Source organism: Lissotriton helveticus, chromosome 6 (assembly GCF_964261635.1).
Source record: "Lissotriton helveticus chromosome 6, aLisHel1.1, whole genome shotgun sequence".
Classification (NCBI taxonomy): domain Eukaryota; kingdom Metazoa; phylum Chordata; class Amphibia; order Caudata; family Salamandridae; genus Lissotriton; species Lissotriton helveticus.
This window is the reverse complement of record NC_136067.1, coordinates 19,541,504-19,556,139: the sequence shown is the minus strand read 5'-3', so window position 1 is coordinate 19,556,139 and position 14,636 is coordinate 19,541,504. Positions and strand designations below refer to the sequence as shown.

Below are 14,636 nucleotides of genomic sequence, written 5' to 3'. Positions count from 1 at the left end.
TTATAGCTGTGGCACAAAGCATGCTGATAGCTGGATTACACTGCACATTAACATTGGAGAGATGAACCCTTAACCCTGAGCTCTTGTATTTTGACATCATCAACACATCTGTGCGAGATATTCTCCATTACTTTATGTTAGAAGAGGTATTCAGCTCTAAAACCAAGAAGCAGAAGAAAAGCAGGAATGGCTGTTCATGGCTACTCAAGAAGTCAGCATTAATAGCACATCAGGACAAGCTCCTTCTTCAACCATAAGACGGTATTGATGGGTGATTGCAGGGCAGGGCTTGGACCACTCAATGCATGAATCTACGATAAGCCTCTGAGATGCTCAGGTGGTTAAGATGGCTGAATAGAGATGCTGGTGGTTACACTGCATGCCGGCCTGGATGGTACTGAACACATTGGCTACTTGCACACTGTCTCAGAGAGGATGACATGAGTTCAAATGCTTCCTTTTACAAGACCAGACAGACACTGCATTCCACATACTTTTTGAACTTTAAGAATGTTTCTACCAACAATTACTAAGCAGAAGTAGGAGTGTCTGTGGGGTATGAATGAAGGTTTCAAACTTTCAGGGCAGGGGTACACTTTAAACCATAATCATAGGCTTGCACTCCTGCCAGGTTAAAAAATCCAAGTTTGCAGAAGTCTCGAGTAGAGCATCCTTTCCCGCTATATGGTCTCCCAGCTACACCTGTTGAAAAACACAAACAATAGTCAGTCATTAACATTGCTGTCAGATCAAGATTTTATGCATTTAGGAAGGAAATCACTCCCATCCCAGTACCCAGGGGCTCAGATTGGCCACTGACCCACAACAGTAATTGTTGGAGTCCACCTGACCCAGGTTCCAGGGCCTGGGAATTATTGTTGAATTGTAAGTGTTACAGACGGTCCATACATGTCATCATGGTGGGAACTAAGAGTGCTGAATAAGACAAAAGGATTCCCTTAAGGCACAGCTAAATACAGGTTTAAAATAATGAACCTTATGACGTAAAAGTTACATACAACAAAAACTTGAGGAAAGTTAAACATTCATTTATTTTGAGTACATTAAAATTGACACACAAAAGGGATAACTGCACTAAATCCCTTATCTAAAATAAGAAAAACCATAAAAATAAAACAATACAAATAATTGCGACCTTCACAATTACAAGCAGACAGAACAGTTACAACATAACATTGTTGGATACAATTTTGTATATTCTTGCTCCGATCTACTAGCACCAGTGTTACGTCGCTACCACTTCAGCATATCAATTATGGTGTTGGAGACTTGAATTATACAGTTTAGTTGCGTCAACGCCTTTCGGTGATGTCTCCTTATTATGACCACCTTATAAAGACAAATAATTTATCTGCGAAGGCCAGGGGGTGTATATAATCACCCCTGGAATGATATAGAGAATCACTTGTTAATATTAGTTCCCGTTTCTTGATTTACACGTGGGCTTCAATTATCGCCTTATAAAAACTGCTGCTGTTAGTAGTATATTCTGTACGACTTTTGTTATCCCCACTTTACAACAATAACCAAGGTTAAATTGGTTATGTCATAGACCATTTGAATGTATCTGTAATTAGGCCATAATTATCATTTGGAGATATCTCATGTTACCAATTTCTTGCAAATATTGTTGCAGTAGATGGCTATTCAGAAGAGATTCACGGTTGGAATTCTCGGGAAATACCTAATGGGGCGGTATATGGTTCCGCTATCCCTTGGGTTCCCTTTCTTAGCCAAGGGTAACGAGAGACTACCTATTCTCAGTTCAGAGGTCTGCTCTCTATGGGGGTCCGGACACACGATCATAGATAGTCATAGCTCTAAGGTAAGAATTGCAGTGAATGAGGGGATGGTATTGTTTGGCATTTACGTATATATCTTATCATCTCTTCCCCCAACAGGCAGGACAACCAAAAGTAATCTTGTGTATTTATTGTGCTTAGATTTTGTAGTTATAGGGTTGTGCATCAACTGGCATTTTGGAGTTTAGGGAAAATATAAGGCATATCAAACACAGTAATGCATCTCTTCACATGATTCATTTTGGAGTTGGTAGAGCGACAGCTACCTCCGGCGGAGGTGTCCCGGTGCTAATTGCTGAAAACAGGAGGAAGAAGCAGACTGCCAAGAGTTGCAGTTTCCAGGTAAATGATGATGAGGATTTGAGTTCTAGTTCTAAATTTGACATGGATGTGAGGCCCTCTCTTGGTTATAAACAATATTTGGCAGCTGCACCTATTGTATTCAGCCTTACAGATCAGGGCATTAGATGAATACATTATGAGTATGGCTGTGTAGACCTATTTTTCCAATCAGTGAAATCAGTCGTTACCTTTTCTTTTATCAATACTTGTGATACAATATATTATACCCTGAAATCCACATGTGGAGAGATAGGACATTCATGGAAATTTTACAAATGGGTTTCTACCTTTTTAAAATGTGCTCACATTTTTTTCCTCCTCTACTTATGACAACCATGATAGTGATATTTGTAAATCCAGTAGACACTCTCCTTGGAATGATATACTCAGATTTTCGACCAGTACTAATGAAATCATAAACATGGTTTTGTCTCACTCCAGTTGAACTAGTCATATGCATGATTTTGCTGATAAAGATTATCTGAAGTTGTGACATTATCATCACCTTGATATCATTTGAAGGTTTGCCATCTATTGTCAAGAAGAGGAACCACCCTTCTACCCACCATCTTCATGTTAGCAAAACACACCTGCCATTTGGGTCTCACATGGAAGCCCTGGTTGTGATTATTCACCCCATCAGCCTCATGCTTCCTTAGATAGCAAAATGCAGACCGAGCCCTGCTCGAGTTGCTCATATAGACCACAATGTTTCTTTCCAAACATTGGTAGGGCTGGACACACTTTTGTATCCTTGTCCTGAGAAATCTAACACAATATGTGTCCTCTACAGACAGGTTGGACAAAATGATTTACAATCTATGATTTGATTTGAAATGATCTCACTTAACTGTGTTTTTACTGCCTTTGCTTAATCACATCAAATACATGTTCAAAGCCCTGGTTTAATTATCAGTAAGAAGTCACTGTTGTGTGCACCTCATACCTCATTGAACTGCATCATCCAGCCATGTCATGGTATGTTGTAGCAAGTATTGGAATGCAATTTGGATATTATACAATAATGTTACAATAGGTGGCCTTCTGGCTGTAGGAACTGAGCTCTCCCAGTACAACAGGTGACTTACATGGATTAAGACCAGCAGGACAAATGTTAGAGGAACAAAGCTGTCCCCTATAATGTATAGATTACACTTTATTCTAAGCAAGGGTTATCCATGTCCGTTTAAATGCTTTATCAACTCTGCACATAGTCTTTACTGGGAGACATTGACAAGCGCCAACCAAAGCAGTGAAGGCCAAGCTGATGAAGGAGGCTGATGGACCTGTTGGAGTGCAGCAACAGCTATCAAGGGGTAGGATGGATGTAACAAGACACACACATCCCGGGAGCCTTAGACTTCATTTCACAAACAATGTGGTTTCACTTTTTGAAAGGACATTGGCACCATATGAAGACCGTCTGATCAGATACCAGGTTATAAACATAACCAAAAACAAACATAAGGTAGATCTACATGATGTGTGCTTTGTAGAATGATGATGTTTGCTGAATACATTCAGTGAGTTTCTATGAGTTGCAAATAATTATCCTTGAATTACAATCTAAAGAAATAGTTGAAAATCTTGAAGAGTAGTGCTGCAGGATAGATAACTCTTAACTGCAAGAATTAATGTATCTCACCAGGTCTGGAGACAGTTCCAAAGTAGCTAACACAGGCGTTCTGCATCCGGGAGCACTGAACCACTCCAGTTGCTGTGCAAGGGTCCGCGGACTGGTCATTGAAACAATCTTTACATATGTATCCGTTGGGTGTGTTGTCTGAAGGAGGCACTGAAACAACCAAGGGGCAGGAATTGAGAAGCACATTTCTGTTCATAAAAATGATGGTGCTAAGTCATGTATCAATCACCATATTCTCAAAATAATAGCTTTAGGCACCCCACTTTATAGGCAATTACAGAAATGTTAGATTTGTCTCTTGAGTCCAAGATTTCTCAAATGAATGTTTGTCTATGAAAAGGATTTGTTATCAGTGAGTGCTGTAGAATTGTGTGCGGTTTGAGTAGCTTGATTGAATGCTTCATGTATGTGAGTAGTAAGGGCAACAATACACACACATATATACAAATAGTAAATATAAAAAAGTAATTGTACGAAGATTTAATACAATAATGTGTAACTTAGAAATAAACTTAATGTATATTTATTTGCATTTTGAACTATTGAACATTCAATTATTATATTAACATAATTTTCTACTGGGTTTTATCTTGAACTCCTACTTCCATTATTTTCTAATAGAGGGTGTCTCAGTAGCAGTGATTGACCCTATATGGGGCTGCACTTACTGATGTTTTAAGTTTTTGTTTTTCATTAGTAATTTCCACTCAGATCTAGTGACAGCCAAAAGTTGTAAAGTTACTTAAAATGTAATTTACCTTTGTGAATCGGGCCAATGAAGACTTGCCCATCTAATGTTCCATTTTCATTGACGTTTCTTTACATTTGTTTCACCATCTATGTCCTCTTACACACTCTCTTCATTCTGCCCTCTTGCTCTTCCTTCTCCGCTTCTTCCTTCCACCCCAGGGGTGGTTTCCACCATGTTGTAAACCTCCCTTATTTCTACTTACTGAGAGCCGCAAGGCAAGCCAGCCATGAAGCTGATGACACTACCTGGCTGGTACCCGGGCCCTTGGGGTCATAACCCTTTTGTGCCCAGCTCCAGTGTTGTTCAAGGCCCCACAGCTTATCCTTCTTTGCTTTCTCACCTACTACTTCATACTTCCTCTCACTCACTTGCTCCCTTTTATTTCTCCACTCTCGCTGCCCTTTGAACTCCTATTTTTCCTTATTTTCTAGACTCTTTAACAGTTTCTCACCAAACTCACCCTTTGCTGCCTACTTGCTCTAAGCTTTTTTTCTCTTTGTCACTTCTACACTGCTTTTCCAAGTCTTTATTTGCCACCTTTTGATGCTGCTGTTTGGTGCCTTTTTCCCACTAACACACCCTTCCCCCACCAGCTGTGCGAGCATCTCACGACCCTTCCGGACATTCCTTCTTTCCATCAATTCTGGAAACCAAGATCTTTCTGGCATTAGAACTGCCACAGTTTATTCACATCACTAGTTGTTACACACTTGTCATGATGGTATTGGTCATCAACATGCTCATTTCTGGCTTATTTTGGATTACAACGCAAGTCATCTCATAACAGGTTATACAGTGTACATCCTATACCTAATTACATATTAATAACAATAACTTACCTAATCCGGCAATGCATCAACCTTACAGTCATGATGTCCCTTCTTGGTTGTCATTATTCGCTTTCAATTGCTGTGACAGCTCTATTTCTGTCACGTAGTCAATTAGGTTGCGGCTTCAGGGATTCAACTTGCTATCAAATGTGTGGTGTTCATGTCCCCGTGGCCATGCCTAGGCGACAAGTGCTGTGTCCGCCTCGCGGTGACCGTTTCTTACCCTTTTGTGTGCCCTCAAGTATCTCTGCCATGACGCATCCCAAGGACTTATCTGGGCGCGTTGCGCAAAAGTCCCTGTCTGGAGGCATACCAAAGACGTTGTCTGGGCATGTATCTCAAGAGTCCGTGTGGTAAGACATCCAGAAGGACCTTGTACGGATACTTTTCGCAAGAGGCCCACCTGTGAGGCAACCCATGGACCTTGTCTGGGGACGTGTCTCAAGAGTCACAGCCGTAAGACATCCAAAAGGACCTTGTCCGGGCACTTGTCTCAATAGTACCTTTAGTGAGGTATCCCAAGGACCTTTTATGGGCACTTGTCTCAAGAGTGCCAGCCGTAAGGCATTCCACGGACCATGTTCAAGCACTTGTTTCAAGTGTCCCTGCCATGAGGCATCTCAAGGACCTTGTCCGGGCACTTGTCTCTAGAGTCCCTGCCATGAGGCATCCCAAGGTCCTTGTCAGTTACTTGTATCAAGTGTCCCTGCCTTTAAAGCATCCAAAGTACTTAGTCCGGGCACTTGTCTCAATAGTCCCAGCTGTAAGGCATCCCAAGGGCCTTTTCCAGGCACCTCTCTCAAGAGTCCCTGCCGAAACGTATCCCAAGGACCTTGTTGAGGCACTTGTCTCAAGAGTCCTAGCAATGAGGCATCCCAACGACCTTGTCCAGACACTTCTCTCAAGAGTCCAATTAGTGAGGCATCCCAAGGACCTTGTCCGGGCACTTGTCACAAGTGTCCCTGCTGTAAGGCATCACAAAGACCTTGTCTGGGGACTTGTCTCAAGCGTCCCTGCCAGAAGGCATTCCAAGGACCTTGTTCAGGCACTTGTCTCAAGAGTCCCTTTTGTGAGGCATCCCAAGGTCCTAGTCACAGCACTTGTCTAAAGAGTCCCTTTCGCAGTCATCTGCTCATCCAACGCACCCCAACCCAGCTGCTCATCCTTGAGTTATGGCCAAGGTCCACCAGACAACACCATAGGGTCTTTCTCCAGTGTCTCTTGCACCCTCTGACAACCTCTGCATGCACCACACACAACACTCACTGCAAACACCACACGACCACACTCACACAAGCCCCACTGCTCCCCTATCCTGCATCCTTTTCAACACACCCTCACTCACCTTTACAGGCTTACCCTGCACATTCCCTCTGTTACTGTACCTATTCTGCTACTCCCTCTGCTCTAGACATCAGAGGAGCAAAGTATATTCATCCTTCACTTGCCCTCTGTTACAGATGGCGTCACCGACTGTTCCCTGCACATCCCTTCTGCTACAGATGTCAGAGTCATAGACTGGATGTACCCTGCACATCCCCTCTGTTACAAATGTGGGAATCACAGACTGCACGTATCCTACACATCTCCTGTGTTACATATGTTGGAGTCACAGTCTGCATGTACACTGCACATCCCCTGTATTACAGTTTTCCACACACATCTGATCTGTTATTAATATTGGAGTCACATACTGTTTGTACCTTGCATACCCCCTCTGTTGCTGTGCCTACAGAGCACATTCTCTTTGCTACATATTTCAGAGTCATAGACTAAATGTCGCTTGCACATCTCCAAAGTTACCAATATCAGAGTCACAGGTTACACGTACCCTGCACACACCCTCTTTTACAAATGTGGGAGTCACAGACTGCACGTACCTTACACATATCCTCTGTTACAGATGTCAGAGTCACAGACTGCACGTACCTTACACATTCCCTCTGTTACAGATGTTGGAGTCACAGTCTCCATGCACCCTACACTTCCCCTGTGTTACAGTTTTCAAAGTCACCAACTGTACGTACCATACACAACTCCTCTGTTACATATGTTAGAGTCATAAACGGCATGTACCCCGCACATTTCCTCCAATGCAGATGTGGGAGTCACAGACTGCACGTACCCTACACATTCCCTGTGTTAAAGTTTTGAGTGTCACCAACTATATGTATCAGACACAACTCCTCTGTTACAGATGTTGGAGTCGCAGACTGCACATACCCTGAGATATCCTTCTGTTACAGATGTTGGAGTCGCAGACTGCACATTCCCTGAGATTTCCTTCTGTTACAGATGTTGGAGTCACAGACCTCACATACCCTATGCATCTCCTGCGTTACTGATGTGGGAGTCACAGACTGCATGTACCATGTCCATCCCTGTGTTACAGTTTTCAGTTCACAAACCTTACGTACACTTAACGTCCCCGCTGTTGCAGAAATCAGAGTCACAGCACACTCTGCTTGTCCATAGAGAGGACTCTGAGCGTTTGAATGATAACTCTCTTCCACAAGCTGCTTTTTGAGAAGGATCCAGACAGTCCTTGAACGCAGTTAGAATAATATCGATCCCTGTTGGAAAAATGCATACTTTGATGTAACATAAAACAGATCTGAGCATAAGTTGCAGCACATACAGGGTCATCTTGAAGGAGTCTGGTGATTTATCGGTGGTGAAACAGGTACAGCCACTACTTGTTCATCTTTAATGTGTTTGAGCAAGAGTTCAGGTGTTCATTTAAAAAAAAAAATAGATCTATGTTATTCATCACATGACAAATTTATTTAGGCAATACATTTTTCTGAACGTTTTATGAATTGGGTGTCACACTTTCCTCCTCCCACAATGCTGCTTACTCCATGGCATTCTACTGCTGAGTTTTACGTCATATCCTTTTATATCCATTTCCACAATTCCGCACTTCCTGCGCTTGTTTTCTTCTATAGAGTGTTTGCAAATTATGAGTTTGAAAGCAGGCAAGAAAGAGCTCTGGGTGTGAGGATTCTGGACTTTAGAACAAACAGAACATATTATCCAAACAGAAGTTGGTTCCCTGTGGACACAAGGGCGGGGCATTCAAGAGTTCAGACAGGAAGCTTTCAGGCACCTTCATCAATGGCAACAAGGCTTCCAATGGGGTCACGTGTTACAAATAAGTGACACGTTGCACTCACCCAGTGTGTTGTTCTCTAGGCCTGCGACGCAGAGAGTGACGTCAGGAGGGCACTGTGTGATGATACCCGAGCAGCTACTGGTGTGGAGAGCAAAACACTGCTCGCATAATAGGCAATTTGCAGGAAAGAGAAATTCAATTTAAAGTTCTGTATATCACTTTGTTTTTATACAAAAAATAAAAACATGCAGGTGTAAGAATGAGTCTGGGTGCCTGGAGTAGGGGACTTTCAATCTTTGGGTTGAAATGTTTTTGGGATAAGGAGAAGAAAATAAAAATAGGGTGCACAGTATAATGCAAAAATAAATACAAAACAAATGCTCCAGCAGCTAGTAGTGAGAGGATGGAATTTGAATGTAGCAGAGAGTTACATTCTTTGGGGCGTAGAAAAGAGATGCAGCGTAAACTCCAAATGGCACTTGAGGAAGAGTCGAAGACTAGAGACAAGCAAGAACTGAGACAGAATGAAGATTACAACAGAAAGAGAGTGTCAGGCAGATATAGAGAAATAGGTAGGCAGAGGCAGATAGCAAGAGATACAAATACACTGAGACAAAGACAGACTTAGAGACAGGTAAAGACCGAGGGATAGAATTACTAACATTTGACTCAACAAAGAGCAGCAACCAAAGTTGATGTGCTGCTTTGTGTCAAAGGGAGAGAGCAGAACAGGGCCATATCTACTAAGATTTGATAAATAGTCTGTGGAACACGCAAAGTTCCATTCTGGAATTGGGCAGAGATACATAAGATAACATATATTCCTCAGAGTTCAGCGAGTTGGCAGAATTTGGCACGTCGCACTGCTTGCACTGATTTTTTGCACCGGAACTTGTTCAGCACTTTAAAAACAGTGTGAACGGCAATACGCAGTGCACCAGAGAGCGCTGCTTCTTTCTACCGCTCAAGTAGATTTTCTACTCGAGATGCAGTTTTCTCAACACTTACAGTTGTGACCTACAGCGACTACCAACCTTAAGAAAATCTTGCCAGGTGGGGTTTAGCCTCAGAAAATCATGCTAGGGGACACAAAGTCTCGCTCACACTAGATAATTTTGAATTGGCAAAATGCATGTGAAAAAAAAACTGTGCCACAACTCTGAATTACAAGTGTAATGCAGAGAGGGCAAAATCTGCAGGCGCAGAGAATTTCTGCCCTCCCTTCGTTATGATCTACCCCCCACCCACTTTAGTACATTGGGCTGCATGTGTTTGAGAACCTCAAACATTCTACCAAAATAAAAAGAAAGAAGCCTGAAAGCAAATGAATAAAGTTATAGAATTATAAAGAGGCACAGATATAGTGTTTATTATAGTTTAGAATGATTTCTGAACTAAGCAATCAGTGATTGTGTTTTTGCATATTCTGGATTATCATAACTTCATGACAAATTTACAGAATAGAAGAACATGCTATGAACATGCCTTTGATGGAATAACAGTTCTTCCCTTGCTGCATGTTCAATAACCCATGTTTCCATACTGCAATGAAAGGCGTTTCTACTTTGGAAGTCGCCACACCCTCACTGGCTACTGGGCGTATTATTCTAAGCAAACAAGGGGAAAATATTTGTGTTATAATCAAGCAATGAAGACTCTTGTTTACAGCCAGTTTGTAGATTTATTAATGATACGCTGGACCATCAGAGCAGGACGACTGTAGCTACAGAGTAAGGCTGGCAACTGACACATATAGAACATTCAGTAAAGAACACATTCACAAAGACATTCTATATGAATAAGATTCTAAAACAAACCCAAGCTACTACATGGGTCTTCCCTTATAATAAACATGACTCTAAAATAAACCCAAGCTACTACAAGGGTCTTCCTTTACCAAAAAGACAAAAAGGAAAAATTGACATAAGCAAAATTAAAAAAAGAATAAAAACAACAATAAAAAATAGCAAAGATTACATGTTGTCTAAAAGGAAAGAATAAGACACTAATAATGAGATAAAAATATACAAAGAGTAATCATCACTTCCTGTATCTAAGAGGAATATGTTTAACACGCATGCTACGCCTCAAAGTATCACTCCTCTTACAGTCTGGGTTTAAAACATTGTCGCTATCTATACAAGACTTAGAACTCCCAGGTTGATCTCCATTATTCACAAGAGTTGAATGAGTAAGCTTTGAACCTGCTGCTGGTTGGGAACTATTTTTCACAGGAAATAAGTGAGTGGATGTTTTTAACACCCAAGATTTATTCCACCATTGAAAATTGCTGAGTTTAACAGCATTACCTTTCACATCCAAGACTTTTGATGGAGAACCAACTTGAGAAAGACCTTTTTGTACATGAACCGGTTTCTTGACACACATAACATCACCTGGCTTCACACAAATGTCTTTAACTCGCATTCTATCATCAAAGTACAATTTTTGTCTGCACTGAACAGATTCAACCTGTCTCCTAACACCCTCATTAGTCCAAACGTTCCCTTTCACTCACTTAGACATCCACGCAGAACACGATAAAGTTGCAGCTTTGCGTCCGCGAAGCAATTCAAAAGGTGACACACCTGTAATTGAATGAGGCGTAGTGCGGTAAAACCACAGCATACTCCTCACTGAATTAGCAACTATGCACTTATTGGACAACGCCCATTGGATACATTCGCCTAACACCCTATTCATACGCTCAACCAAACCGTTGGTTTGAGGGTGATAAACTGAGCTCTTTAAATGTTTTATACTACAACCTTGAAGAAAACTTTCAAACTCCAAGCTAATAAATTGCGTGCCATTGTCTGTAATCAAAAACTCAGGATAGCCCTCTTTCAAAAAACATCATGAAGGAAATGAATAACCGTCCTGGAAGTCACCTCCTTCACAAATTTGATTTCTGGCCACTTCGAATAATAGTCCATGAGGACCAAACCAAATCTTGATGAAGAATCGAGCGCATGAAAAGGACTAACAATGTCCAACCCTAACTTGACCCATGGAGCTGAAGGCAACACAATGGGAGTTAGCAGAGAAGTGCGTAGCTTGGTAGCCTTATCACAACTAGAACAAATAACACATGATTTTACATATTCATCAACAAAACTATCCATAGAAGGCCACCAAAAGGAAGAATGCACTCTTTTCTTAGTTAAAGTAGCTCCTAAATGTCCTTCGTGAGAATTCTTAACTAAATTTGCCCTCAATGTAATCGGAGGGACTAACTTGTCTCCCCTAAGCAACAATCCATCTTCAATGGTTAATTCATCTGCGACCTGCAAGAAAGTTTTAAAGTCAAAAGATAAGTTCCTTTCTTTAGGCCAACCACTTTCCACAAACTTCATCACCTTAGCTAAAGAGGAGTCATCTGCATGAGCTTTGCGCCACATCTCTTCTGACACTGCACACAAATGAGGAATGTCTACGGCTGCTACAATAAAATCTTCTTTATCTTCCTCCTTAAACTTCCTCCTTCTGCTTTAACTTCAATTATGTCAGAAGAACGGGATAAAAATCTGCACACCCATTCTTTGAACCAGGGATGTATTCAGCTGAAAAATCAAACTGAAGCAATTTTGAGGAAAGCCTTGAAATTCTAGGTGTGGAAGCCCTTACATTCTTACCACTAAGAATAAAAATTCGAGGTTTATGATCTGTTTGGAGACAGAACTTCCGTCCCCAAATAAAATTCCTAAATTTCATAACGGCCCACCAGCATGCCAGTAATTATTTTTCAATGACCGAATATTTAATTTCTGATGCAGACAATACCCTGGATGCATAACCTATTGTCCTAACTTCTCCATTTTTCTTTTGAGTCAAAACTGCACCCAACCCTACATTACTGGCATCTACCGTAAGAGTACACAAAAGAGATGGATCATAATGTTTGAGAACTTTAGAAGATGTCAACTGTTGTTTAACCCACTCAAACACATCCTGGCACTCCTTATTCCATTCAAAAACAACTCCTTTCTTTAACATACGTGAGAGAGGTCTCAATCTGCTCGCAAAATCCGGCACAAAACGAGAGTAAAACTCACATATGCTAAGAAAAGACTTAAGAGTTGTTTTATCTGAAGGAGCTTTAGATTTAACAATTGAGTCTATTAAACTCACCTTTGGGAAAATACCATTCTCATTCACCAAGTGTCCCAAGTACTCAACCTCTTTAACCCTGAAAACGCACTTGTCTCTACGTAACACCTCACCATTCTCTTGAAATCTGGACAACACTTCATTTAAAATCTTGTCATGTGTTGCATTGTCAGGAGCAAAGATAAGAACATCATCCTGAAACACAGAAAGACCTTTGATCCCCTTCAGCATCTCTGACATTAGGCGTTGGAATACTGACGCTGCCGAAGAGAGACCAAAGGGCATACGTACATACTGAAATGTTCCAAACGGTGAAACAAATGCCGTGAGATTTCTTGAATGTGGGGCAAGTTCAACCTGATGGTAGGCTGAAGCTAAATCTAACTTTGTAAAGATCTTAGCATCCTTAAGTGTGGCCAACATTTCACTAATGTTTGGGACAGGATGAGAATATATCCATATCTCCTTATTCAGGCAACGAAGGTCAACACAGACTCTCAACTCACCATTTTGTTTTCGAGCAACTACTAAGGGGGACAACCATAAAGAGGACTCCACCGGTTCAATTATTCCTCTAGTACACAAAGAATCTAATTCTTTTTCTAAGTCTTGTCTTATACTAAAAGGGGCATTCCTTAGCTTATGTTTAACCGGGGAGGCATCTTCCATTACAATAATTTCATGTTGGAACCCTTTTATCTTCCCCAATTCCCAAGAGAATACATGTGGATACCGGCTTACAAGGTCTTCCAGATCAGGATGGTCTCTTATAACCAAAACTTGTTCTTTTGATCCTGGTCTAAGTACCATTCCAAATAAGCCTTGGTGGAACGAGCCCAAAATATTCAAGCCTTTATGAGCTACATACATTTTTCCAGCTATCCTCCGCCCCTTAAACTCAAGGATATCTTCAATGTACCCTGATAGGTTGATTTTACGACCTTCATAGGATATTGCTTTTCTATCCGGGGGTAACAAAGATCTTTTAGGCTAGGTTGTTTTATATAATTTTAAAGTAATCATTGAAATACGAGCACCAGAGTCAACAAGCAAATGTAAAGATCGATCCCCAACCAAAATGTCAACATAAGGATCAACACATAACTCTGGATTACCCACGATGACACCATCATCTCTGACAACCACCATGTTGCCTAAATCTTTCGCAACACAGTCTTCTTCTTCACTTTGTACATTCTGCTCAGTGACACATTTTACCTGAACAAATATTTCCTTCTTTCTGGTCTGAACCTTGACGCACCGATTGCACCCAAATAAGTTTCAAATCCGTCATACCACTGTTTCCACTTTATGGGTGGGTCACCCGGTGTTTCCAAAAATGGTGGAGGAGGTGCTACACTTTGCATACTTATATTTATAACTAAATATGATAAAATTCTGTAATTCAAAGAAAATGTGCTGTGTGTATTAGCGTTGTTAGGGCAGTGATCTTTTAAATTGATACACCACAGAACTTAACACAAAGCAGTATGTGTGTAACACCACCGTAGAAATAACCTTTCTAAAATCAAATGTAGTGGAGAAGTTCACTTAGCGAGTGTACATTATGGCTGAGCACATGAGCGTAAACAAATCGGCACACATTTTTAGCAAAATGTGCAATGCTGTACACATCACCGTGTTATTAATGGATGTTATTCAATGCTGTGCACATCAGCGTAGTATTTTTAGGCAAAATGTGCAGTCCTGTGCACATCAGCGCTTATATTGGAAAGCAAGCAAAATCCATGAAAGTACTGTACAAGTACTATTTGCCGCTCCCTTTGTGACACAATTAGAACTTTCCTCCACGAACCTTCTGATGTTCATGAAACAGTGTCCATTGTGACATCACCAATATGGACGTTCGTTTCATATATGGAATGCAAAGGGACGCCACTGCCGAGATGAACTCATCGCGCTTCCAACCTCAAGCGCAAAGTCCGTTACAGTGAAACGCATGCGTTAGAAGACGTTCCGACTTGCGTTCCAGGTCCCGTATATCCGTCTATTAGTCTTA

The 14,636-nt window shown here is 41.2% G+C and overlaps 1 protein-coding gene across 1 annotated transcript; it reads right to left on the bottom strand.

Moving 5' to 3' along the window:
- Positions 1–558: 558 nt before the first annotated feature.
- LOC144761695 (uncharacterized) lies at positions 559–12,856 on the bottom strand. Its single transcript, XM_078646961.1, has 5 exons — positions 12,638–12,856; positions 8,938–9,020; positions 7,809–8,005; positions 3,811–3,960; positions 559–702 (listed from the first exon to the last, which is right to left on the bottom strand). The coding sequence occupies exons 1-5, from the start codon at positions 12,854–12,856 to the stop codon at positions 572–574; spliced, it is 780 nt and encodes a 259-aa protein (XP_078503087.1). The 3' UTR covers positions 559–571.
- Positions 12,857–14,636: the final 1,780 nt, after the last annotated feature.